Source organism: Oratosquilla oratoria, chromosome 35 (assembly GCF_046742065.1).
Source record: "Oratosquilla oratoria isolate Oo_2021 chromosome 35, ASM4674206v1, whole genome shotgun sequence".
In the NCBI taxonomy this organism is placed as follows: Eukaryota; Metazoa; Arthropoda; class Malacostraca; order Stomatopoda; family Squillidae; genus Oratosquilla; species Oratosquilla oratoria.
In genome coordinates, this window is record NC_134811.1 from 23575600 (window position 1) to 23588115 (window position 12516).

At 38.5% G+C, this 12516-nt stretch overlaps 1 protein-coding gene across 1 annotated transcript; it reads right to left on the bottom strand.

The window, feature by feature from the left end:
- Positions 1-211: 211 nt before the first annotated feature.
- Positions 212-2946, bottom strand: LOC143018799 (compound eye opsin BCRH1-like). Its single transcript, XM_076174378.1, has 7 exons — positions 2718-2946; positions 2403-2594; positions 1849-2043; positions 1062-1270; positions 734-838; positions 506-628; positions 212-316 (listed from the first exon to the last, which is right to left on the bottom strand). Exons 1-7 carry the CDS (start codon positions 2944-2946, stop codon positions 212-214), a joined length of 1158 nt encoding a protein of 385 aa, XP_076030493.1.
- Positions 2947-12516: the final 9570 nt, after the last annotated feature.

The window sequence follows — 12516 nt, forward strand, 5'->3', positions numbered from 1 at the left end:
AAACACAATTATTATGTGAGGGTAATTAAAACTTATGTGTACTTGGATCCATTTTTTATTTAATAAAATGCTTTTTTTTTTTTTTTTTTTTGCATGATTTGCTTTTTTTTTTCATTTTTCCAGGGAAAGGGATTCATAGAAAGTTTTTCCGTATGTTATTTCGATAAGTCTTTGCAAGATCTTATAACGCATTCATCAGGTGATATCCTGCCTAGGAGCTGTCCTTTCCCTCCACCGCGGTGGCATTCGACTTCGAATCAGAATTCTTATCCTCGGGCTCGTGGATACAGAACCATGGAACAGTCTTCTGAAGAGCCTGCAAGGGTGGCGAAGAAAGGGTTAGAAAGGCTATCACAACTTATCTCTGTCTACCGATGTTACTGTAACTGTGCGTCGTCAATCTTCAAAGACATGCGTGAAACGAAATAAAACGATAAGGCATAGAAAGAGGAAGAGAGAGAGAGAGAGAAGGGGGGGGAGGAGGAAAGAGACAGAGAAAGCTTACCAGTCTGAACTTGGGGTGGTTGATGGCGTAGATCATTGGGTTGTAGACAGCAGCACTCTTGGCCAGCAGAGCGGGGAGCATGGACACCAGAGGCGTGATGCTTGACTGGTCGAAGGCCAGACCCTATTGCAAATAGTTTTATAGGAGATTACACTTATGTACATATTACTATGGATGTGCAAAACTTTCAATAAACAACAAAAGACGATATCATATAAACGGCGTTACCTGAAGAGTGACCATAGCATAAGGTGTCCAGCAAATAATCCAGAGGGCGACATTAGTCATTGCAACCTTGGCGATGCGGACCTCAGCCGACTGAGCATTAGAGTCCTGCCACGTAACAAAGTTGATCGATCAGGTCATCATCTTACAATAACATGCTGCTATATCAACAAATGCTAGACATCTTGAAGAAGAACTGATAACATTCTTTGAAGCCATTAACCCTTGATCGTTATAATGCTCCCGTCTGGGCGAGGTTAAAGTGTTATTAAGTATTTACCCCGTTAATGTAGAATTCATCTATATTTAACAGAGAACAATCGAAACTCACTGCGTTGGATCGGAGGTTGGTCACATTCATCTTCTTGGCTTGTTCCCTCATGGCCTTCTCGTGGGCAAAGATGGCCTTCACGATGAAGACATAAGCCAAGACGATGATGAGGAGAGGCACGATGTAGTCGAAGACGAAGATGCAGAGACCGTACGAGAGACGGTTGACGTCACGAGACAGGTAGTCATATGAGCACGAGTCCAGGATACCTGTACGAAGAGAAACTCTTATTACGTTCGAGCTTTCAATGAATGCAATGATAAACGTCTTCCTCACTTCATTTCTTTTTAACTCTTTGTGGACTATCTTATCTGAGTACTGATAAGTGAAAACTACATGGACTACTTATTTAGACGGACCGTGTCATTTATACTAAACCCCTCCTCATGGCTGTTTTGAATTTTAGAAAATGGTCTGAAAAAGGTGCTTTCCAAATATGTTCACTTGATATTATATAAGACTTGAAACCTGCATTAACGTTGCCAAAGGTCTCAATTATATCAGTGAAAGCTTTTTTTCCCTTAGGGATAACAGTTATGATGGGTTTTGAAATGTGGTCAAGTGAAAATGCTCCCCTTAGTATACGTCTGTTTTTTATGTTTGAGTAGATTGTGATTTCTGTAGTAAAACCATCTACTTTGTCAGGTATTGAAATACATTGTGATATTTAATGTCAGGTTCTGAATATATTTTAGAAACCTCGTTACAACATGGGACAAAAAAAATAGATGTGGTGGAAAAGTTTCACTGTTATTTCTTGCGGACATGAATAATTCGTCACACTCACCCTCGGGAATGTAAGCTCCCCAGCCGAGGAAGGGGGGAATGGACCAACCGATGGAGTAAGCCCAGCAAAAGAGGATGTAGAGGAAGGCCCTTCCCTTGGTGAGGGGAGCAGAAGACACTCCATTGACAATGACGTTGTAACGGTCGAAGGAAACAAAGGCCAGCGTCCACAGAGAACACAGACCGAAGATGGCTCCTGAAGAAATAATTGAATCGTGTGAGTTATGAGAGGAAAAGTTTTGAGTCTTTCAAGTCTAACAAAAGAATACCAGTATGAGGAAATATTTAGATTGTTGTCAAACTATTTGAAGATGCAACTGATTGCTTGCCCTCTCATGTGTCGCTCCATCGGATTTCATAACAAATGAGGTCTGATGAACAGATGTATCTCTATATTTTACATGTATGTTAGTACCCATGCGCATGTGTATATCTTTGTTTTTCCCTGTGTTTAGGTGTGTGCAAAAATGGTACACACTGGGACAAGATAATACTGTTCTTTGTCTTCCACATTTTTCGTTGGATTTTATTCCAGATGGGCGATGAAGAACTCACCTAGACATGCGTACACCTCACAGAAGAACGCAGAGAACATCCATACTCCGCCATTGAAACAGTTGTAAACGTAAGGTGGGTACTGAGTGATTTGCATGCAGAAGTCACTGAAGGCCAGGTTGAAGACGAGCATGTTGGCGGGAGTCCTCAGATTCTTGTTTTTCATGACTAAATACATCACCAAACCGTTTCCTGAGAGCGAAAGAGAAACGCACATTCAAATACTTCTCAAACCGATAGAAACCATGACAGTATGTGAATCTGTTTAGATAAAAAAAAATCACAAAACAGAAATTGCTCTGATTTAGAACTCACCTGAGCAGGAACATATGAAAAGAAACACAAAGATCACTCCGAGGAGGTAGTGCCACATGGGATTGACTGGAGGATAGTTGCTCCAGTGATCGTGGATCAGGTGTCGTATCGTGTCCGGCACGATGTCCACCACGGTGACCCCCTCGGGGTATCCAAACGAGAAGTCATTGGCCCCATAAGCCATGGCACGTGGGCCGGTGCCGTTGATAAGAGTAGCGGAAGGATTCATCCTTATGATATCTGAAACAAAGGTACAACTCAGAAAACATTTAAGAAATACATCATAAACTACAACTCACACAAAACAAGGCAATATGAACAATCATCGGATGCACACAGACTACGCATAAGCAATACATAGCTTATGGCCAATAAAACACACAGGGACTATCATACAAACTGCATCGAGAAACACCCAATAACACTCATACATATCAGTCCAGAGCATTACTACAACGCGATACATACAACTAATACATCGGTCCAAGCAGATCTGCATGAGCAAACATATACACAATATTCACAGACACTTCTAGATGATATAGACAAACTAAATTCAAGGCAGTCATTCACCACGTAACAATCACAAGGCCCAGCTAAACACAACAGATAAAGCACATTTCGGTAGATTTGGCTGTGTTCATCGGTCATCACACAACATTCAAGAAATACCAGCACAAGTTAGGTATTACAAAAGACCACACACATTCATACTATCGGTGTGCCTCACATAGATCCACACACATACATTCAAAGAATTCTTAGTGCTGGCTGCACACGCACAAGAACACAAAATATTTGGACAGGGAGATATCTACTGGAAGACAATGAGGACGATCGGTTTCCGTTGTTGTAACTCGGTGACACCGTGAGCAGACCAACAACACAGAAGATACAGATCCAGTAGAAGAAAAGAAAAGTAGAAAAGTATTTATGCAGGGGGGGCTTACATTTCCCGGGGGGGGGGGATACCTTAACCCTTTGCCTAGACAGCCGTACCAGGACACAGCAAATGGGAACCGACGTAGTTCCAGAACGAGATGTAAGTCTACGGGGGCACACAAAGAAGCGTCGTCCAAAACCTCGACCATGAAACCTGTTTCGGGAAATACCTTTGTCGTTTTGTTCGAATGAGACTCTGAAGTTGAAATGGTCTTGACGGGTCGAGATCTGTTTGGGAATGACTTAAAAAGCCACCAGAGTTAGTAGCTTATATAGTCACTCAACCATTATTGGATCATCCTCTGTCCTAAAAGGATTTACAGTATATCCAGTGGCTGCAGAAGGCTCATCGTCGTAGGGATTCCGTTTTAGAAAAAATGTGGATATATGATAGATTAAAACTTCTGCTATTTTCTTCATGTATAATGAGACAAAAAAAAAGAATTCTATAACTACAAAGAAACACACACACACACACACACACACATGGATATCTGTGCGTGCACTTTGTGTACTTGCTTATTAATTTCAGTGACAATGTTGCTCCAAATGAGGGCGATGTGCTAATGATGAAAAGTTTCAATAGTTGTGGTGTGGGTGCCACTTTATGTGGGCACGGAATCATATTCAGATTTTGTTTTATAAGGGGTTTTGTTTTTTGCTGCTTGGTCGTCCTCCAATACTGCAGATAAAACTTAATTTGGGGTTTTTAGCTGCTAGCTAATCTAGGTATGTGGATTTGAATTTTATATTTTTTCAGAGGTTCACTAAATTGGTCCCTTTCATCACCAACTCCACCCCACACCTCCCTGCATCCGGCAACTACCCTGGGTCAAACACAGTGCAGCAGGACACAATACACCCATAATAAGGTCGCTTCACTTAATTCATAACCCCCCTCTCCGTCCCTTCATGCAGAAAAAGAGAAGACGGGGAGAAATACCTTTGGGTTGCGTCAATATATAATTCATACATAAACATCCCCTAACCCCCACCCCCATCTCCCCTTTCTTTCACAAAAGTATCATCTATACACAGTCATTCTCCACTCATCCCTACCTCCTACCTTCTTCCTTCCTTGTTCAACAGACATTCCCCTCTTACTCATCGCCCCCTTCACCCCATCCATCCATCTCATCCTCGGTCGTTCACTCAAGTTCACTCATAATAACCGATAGCTCCTTTCCAGTTTGACCAATATAGAATTGGTGACACGTTTTGCAAGGAATATTGTATACACCACCTTTATGACAATTTGCTGAATTATTAGTAATATATTGTTTAATTGTATTTGTGCATTGCTTATGTCATCATTCATCCTTGTCTTGACCTGTACTTTGTATCTTGTTTCTCTATTAAGTCTATTGTTTGCATAATGTATATATCTTGTTTATGTGTGAGTGTATTGATTTGTATTATGTGTATTTCTTGTGTTTGTATACAGTTCTTTTTTGTATTTCTTGTGCTTGTATACAATTCTTTCTTGTATTTCTTGTGCTTGCATACAATTCTTTTGTGTATTTTTTGTACTTGTATACAGTTCTTGCGTGTATTTCTTGTACTTGTATACAGTTCTTATTTGTATATGTATTCTTGTTTTGTATATGTATTCCTATGTATTGTCCTTGTCATGCAATTATAATTATGTATGTTATGTTTATGTATCTGGGTGTCCTAATGTCATCATTATTTTCCACACTTTTGTAATTAGCCTGTAATGTGTGTGGACTGTGTTATATATGGGTTGGTTTTGTTTTACCTGACATTTCTTCTTTTCGTTTGCTCGGTCGGGTCACCAAGTGGTGGTGGCCGAGCAATGTTGTGGTGTACATACGTGCGAATAACATTGTACGATTGTCATGCATTGTACTTGTGAGTAGATTAGGAAATACATGCTTTCCCCTTTGTATATAAATACAGATCTCACCAACTTATGGAGAGAAGTTGGAACCACAACAGTTTACTTTAAAGCAGAATTTCCCAACAATTTCCGACCCTAAGGGCAGTCCAGCACTAACTAATATCTTATTGCTAGAAGGATAAAGGCAAGTGTATGGATGCATTGCCTCTCAGCAAGAATTGGTTTCAGCATCCCCAGGGTTGGGAAACGCTGGTCTAAAGGTATCAGCAACAAACGTATGTCTGTGGTAATTACAGCTACCTCTTATTTTACAGTACAACGTATGGCAAGTATGCAACCGTCATGATTACCATTGTCCATTAAAGTGATTGTAGAAAAGAGGCAGACTGGTAAATCTACGACAAAGAGAAAAACACATAAGTTAAAGCAAGGACTTACGAAGACGAAAAGATATGGAGCCAACTAAACATAGAGCTCTATTCCAGGCACAAGTGAATGTTCCCTAACAGAGAGGAATTTCACGCAATCCACTGCATATGTCGCTATCAAAAATAGGTACGCAGGGAAATTATTTGTAATCCCTTATTCAACTTCATAATTGCGACACTACTTCTGACCCAGGGCGGTGGGTAAGATGCAGGGATGACCCGTCATCCAGAAGGTGCCAAGATAAGAGGGAGGGAAGAGGGGGGGAGGGGAGTGGAATATGTTGGGGGTGGATTGAGTGAGAGTGTTTTTTATGCCTTTGTTTTTTTGGCTACCTCCCTTGTAAGAGGGAAAAAGGCTTTAGTTTATGTATGCACTTGTGAAATGAGACTCACACACAAATCACCGTGCAGGTCACATATTTTTAGTAGTTAATAAAATCCTCAAATCACAGTTCACAATTTGATCGCATTACATGCACACGTTGTATGAGTATAGTTTTTGATGTCACAATAATTTACTATACTGTAAAATAGTCGATACCACCATTAAATTCACCATTGTATCAAGTTGGTAGAATGTTTATAGTAAAATAATCTATATTATAAAATGGGGGTCTCTACACAACTAATGGAACACCTTTGAATAGCACTGATTCTAGCTCAGGAAGAGTCTTTGCTCCGGCTATGACGGTGCAAGGGCGGCTGTCTCGGCATACACTAAATAAACATTTACTTCTTTGTGTACTTCTTTTTAATAGAAATAAAATAGGACTAGTAATGGGGTCAATATACACAGTCGGCTTTCACGTTTATAAACGAGTATGCTCCTAAGATATTTGTAATAATCATATACTAATTCCTTCCTTTTCCTTTATCTGATGTATTAAGTCTATAAAGGTATTTAGAACAGTTGTTGACATGACATAATACCTCTTTAAAAACGATATATCTATATATTTACATGTTACTTCAAACAAGTAGTGCTAAAAATGACGGCAGTTTCACAATTAGAAATTTAAAAATATATATATATATTCCTCGCTATAGCCCGCTGTTATGCGGAAAGTTAATGTGAAACTGGACAAAACCCATGATTATAAATATATAATTAGTTCAAAGTAAGAGTACATCAAAAACATGTTACTCTATCAAGGAGTATTTTCAAGTCATGTGTAATTAGGAAAGGAGCTGAAATGAAGAAAAAATATAGAAAAGGACACGAAGAAAATGGAGTCGTTATTTATGGTGTGCCGCAGGATATGGTGCAACGTAGGAAAGGATTTACCGTCAGGAGGTTTATCTTTAGAGTTGTCGGCTGGTATGGCGTTTCGCATGAAGAATACCGTCAGTAGAGAAAGGCTTCCGATATCTTGATATGGGCTCTGGGCTCGGGAGGACAATTAGGTTTGCGAGTTGATATTAAGACATCTTTTGATAACGAAGAGTGCATCAGATGTTGGTAGGATCTTCATGTTCGCTTATTGTAGTTAAGGTTTAGTTGAGGACAGAATCATTGAGTTGTTTGGAGGCACCCTTCTGGAAAGGGCATTCAATTTTTGTGATAATTTCATAGTTGAAGAGAGGTATTGGGTATTCCACTCTCTGGACATACTATTTCGATTTTTTCATGGAACCGGAGAGAAGATATTTTTTTCTTTCTTTTAACAATTTCAAGCCATACACATATTGCCGTTATGTCGATTCCGTTTATCGATTACTTAATTATCTATTTGATTTTATTCATCTATTTCTTTATCTATTTTTATAGCAAAATAGGGCGAGCAGTAACTGCTGAAACTGTGCCACATATTTGAGTAAACATCAGGTTTGTGTATCGTTCATGAATCGCAACGATTCCCTTCCCTATTTAGACGTCTTTATTAAAACAGAAGGCGGAACGTTCAATACATATGTTCATGCAAAGGGGACCGATTCAGCCACGGCCTCAACGGCCTCTGTGAATGTCCAGGAGCTTGAAGAAACCATAGGAATCTGTGTTAGGGGAGAATGGTCCCTCTGTACTAATTGGAGCAAGACATTTTCAGCTGGAGCGCCCTCCGCAGACCATGGTGGGTAGCAGGTACTCATACCACATCTCGCCAAAAACTCCGAATATATTTTAGAAAAATAGCTTTAAGGACGAACATCCACCACCTCTAAACGAGACTCTTCATGTGTTATTATTTGTCACATGACCGACGGATTTGTAATGAAGAATATTCTAAAGAGAAATGTGCAAGCCACGGGCCTTTCCAGCAGACTGATAATCATTATCTAATACAAGTCTAGCAAGACCTCGTACCTCTTAATCAAGATATCCACTCCTTAGAACATGTGTACAAGTTTGCCTGCCAACATAAGGATTGTGTGGCTCATAATTCATAAATAGGAATGACACATACAAAGTTATCACGATGATTGAAGTTCCAGCTCCCAAATGTCGCTCCCAAACAACCCAGTAATTCTGTTCACAACTGCATAGCACTCACCAGGAACCAACAACAGGAGAATACTTCAGTTTCATAACGAGAAGTGAACATGAAGCGTTTAAGATTTTTACACACTCTTAACCAAAGAAAGATATCCCAAGATCAACTTTCAAACAGATTACCTAGTTTTCCTCTTGAGCGCAATGTCTTTGTTTCGTCCAATGGCGGCCTTCTTTCCGTGGTGTGCCATTCCAGCGAACATCTTCAAGACTTTCCTAACGAAGAGTCCAAGATGTGTCACGGTATCATACACACCAGCATCAACGGCTCCATTTTAGGAATTTTCATCATTAAAAATTTTCTCAATTTGACAATGTTTTGTTTGAATTCCACCTCATTATACAGCTTAATAGGAATATTTCTTACTAGGACAGCTAAATTCAGGCAGTCAATTTGGCAAATTAGTCATTAACTCGACATTACCTAATAAATTCGACAAGAAATAGGCAGGACTTTTTGAGGCGGTGGTTCTGAGAGAAATACGATGGTTGTTAGCAGGACGGCTGTAGGCTGATTAATTACTTGGCCGGCTCATTCACCCGTGGCTCCTATAATCGAACTGGCTAAACGGATTATACCAAACAAAAATGTGACACATAATCGGATACTTGATGAATTTCTATTAGATACTCCACTGAAGTGTAACAATCACGAAAATGAGGATAAAAAGCGGAAAATGTTAATGATCGAGATTAGAGGTTGAATATCCTAGAAATTCTCGTCTTCATTGGCATCTTTGTAACCCGAATTGTTTTTATTCTGGATGCTTTAGTCATAATCATTATCAGCGAGGCTGAGATGTACAAACTGTTTAATGGAAATATATAATAAGAACTGGAAGGATAAAAACTCATCCCTCAAATACCTCCAGATCCAAAGGCAAACACATCTGTTCTTGTTTTAGATGCAGAGAGCTATATTTACAAAAGGAGAAGTCCTGTATGTTTCTTTGAGGCTATGAAAAAAAGCAGAAAGACAAATAAGCAATACTGTGAGATTAACAAAGAAGCAAGACTTGCAAGCGCTGCCAAATGTGTCGTGACTTCTCTTAATCTGGGAACAGCTTTGGCTTCTCTTAATTAACTCATACTCCCACACTGTCTGAAACCATTACTTACCCTAATACTAACTACCTCACTTGTTAGATCGGATGCCCTTCAAACGAAGGCTACCCCCATTGACGAAGGCCCTAGAGAGCAGAATTCCTGGGATTTGGGAAAACTTAACTTATTAATATCAAGAATGGCCATTTACAGAGACGTTAGTGCCAGGCTTAAAATAAAAAGAGAGAAAAAAAGAAGTTTCATAATGTAGAATTAACCATCACATTCATTAATGTATATGAGCATATAGGTAGTCGCTTGATTGATTTTCTCGGTGACAATTACTTAGTTCAGAATGTAAAAGAGCCCACAAGAAATGGAAACTTACTCGATCTATTGATCACTAGCCGTGAAAGCATGATAACCGATGTAGAAGTCGGTGAATCTGTTGCAAACACCGATCACAACTTAGTTTGATTCAAACTACTAAAACATTTTAGAATAGATACTTGTGTTTCTAAAATACCCGATTTCAGTAGAGCTTAGTTCATAGGACTACGTCAGGAGCTTCAGCTTACAGATTTGGAGGCAAAATTAAGCGAAAGACCTGTAGATCAGATGTGGGAAATATTTCAAAATACGCTCACTAAGATCATTCATACTCACATTCCTTTCCCAAATCATGCTCGCCCAAAATGGCTTGACAAAGAAACTGAAAAAAGTATTGCTAAAAAGAGACAGGCTTACAAGAAATATAAGTGCTTGGGTACATCTAATGACTGTCAAAGTTATGTATTAATACAGAGAGATTTAAAAAAGACAATAAAAAACGAAAACGACAATTGGAAACGGATATCGCTGATAAATCCAAAGAGAATCCCAAAGAATTCTATAGTTATATTAGAGATAAAAAGGTTGTTAGGAATCACATTGGTTCACTATTATCTGCTGACGGTCAACTTCAATATTCAAATGAAGGAATGTGTGATATTTTAAACAATTATTTTAGCTCAGTATTCGTAAACGAAACACCTCAAAGTGAACTCCAAACTGAAACCTGTGAAAAGTCTGGGGTAAACTTACTCACTACGGTAAATATAACAAAAGAGAAAATTAAAAGGTGTATAGATAAACTCAAAGTTAATCAAACACCAGGGCCTGACGGTTGGTATCCAAGAATCTTAAAGGAAATGAAAAATGAGATTGTTGTTCCATTAGAAATGACTTTCAAGAAATCCATTATATCCGGAGATGTCCCAAGAGAATGGAAGCTAGCTAACGTTACTCCCATATTTAAAAAAGGTGACAAAAAAAAATCCAAATAACTACAAGCCTATAAGTTTGACTGCAATCGTAGGAAAAATTATGGAAACTATCATCAGAGATGCTATCGAACATCATTTAGAAAATAACTGTTTGATAAATGATAGCCAGCATGGTTTTAGACGGAAACGTTCTTGCGTGACTTACTCGAATTCTACAATACTATATATATATATATATATATATATATATATATATATATATATATATATATATATATATATATATATACAGATAAAAGGGGGAGCAGGTTTGTATGCGGGTGGCTAATGAAATTATATTACAAGGAAAACAGTGTATTCATTTTATATTTAAAAAACTACAATAAAAACGTGCGTACACTCTGAAGGCGTAATAAAAACTGCATTGCGGGGATGCAGGCTGGCTTGGCGGAAAACATACACAACCACATGGTTCTCTTACAAAATGGGCATATGGAAATGCAACCAATTAACACAATAATTCTAATAAATCAAAAATTCTCCACATAACACTGATGGTTGCGTGTAATCCATTCCTTGCCTGCAGTGCCAAAAAAATCACATCGGAAAAATTGGCATAGATATACAAACAAGAATTAATCAACACAAATACAGTGTGAGAGGTGGTCAAATATCTTTTGGTATTTTAGTTCATGTGAGGGACCAGAATCATGTAATTGACTGGAAAAATGCCAGTAAAATAACCTCTTGTAATTCCTTTACTGAAAGGAACATCATTGAATCAAGCCACATTAAACAAACTTTTGATCAAAATATCAGTCTAAGCTTAGGTATGTACAGGCTTGATAATTTCATTTCAAAGAAAATTGTTAGATGTTATCCTGCCCGAACATTTGGTCCATCTGTGAGCTGAGAACTGTGGGTATTTTTCTCAGGCTTGTGTGATTCATCTTTCCATGTTCCTTACAATATTTTTACTTATTACAGGTGAAAAATGTAATCACACATTTGTCAATCACGTGAAAACCACTGTTGGAGTAAAAAAGACTGGAGACGGGGAATCTATATATTTCGCTTACAAACTGCAATCGAAATACTCCAACAGTGGTTTCCACGTGATTTTTACTTAGATATACTGTCTCTGTATCTCCCTTACTGTATTCCCTTGATGATTTCTTAAACAGACGAAAACGTTCGGACTACGTTTCTTATTTACCAGTGGGTTTTTCTGCAAATTATATTCACGTGCCAATTGTGAAATACTGCAATATATATATACATACATGTGTGTGTGTGTGTGTGTGTGTGTGTGTGTGTGTGTGTGTGTGTGTGTGTGTGTGTGTGTGTGTGTGTGTGTGTGTGTGTGTGTGTGTGTGTGTGTGTGTGTGTGTGTGTGTGTGTGTGTGTGTGTGTGTGTGTGTGTGTGTGTGTGTGTGTGTGTGTGTACATAACTACTTGTGACTACTGAAGTCCGCATAAGGCAGGCATATATTCATATTATGTACCTATGTGCTGGTGCTTTATAAGCCAAATTATTAGGTAAGCCATTTTTGGATGTGACAAACGCATCATAAAAAAACACAATTATTATGAGAGAGTAATTAAAACTTATGTGTACTTGGATCCACTTTTTTTTTTTTTTTTTTTTTTTGCATGATTTACTTTTTTTTTTCATTTTTCCAAGGAAAGGGTTTCATAGAAAGTTTTTCCGTATGTTATTTTGATAAGTCTTTGCAAGATCTTATAACGTATTCATCAGGTGATATCCTGT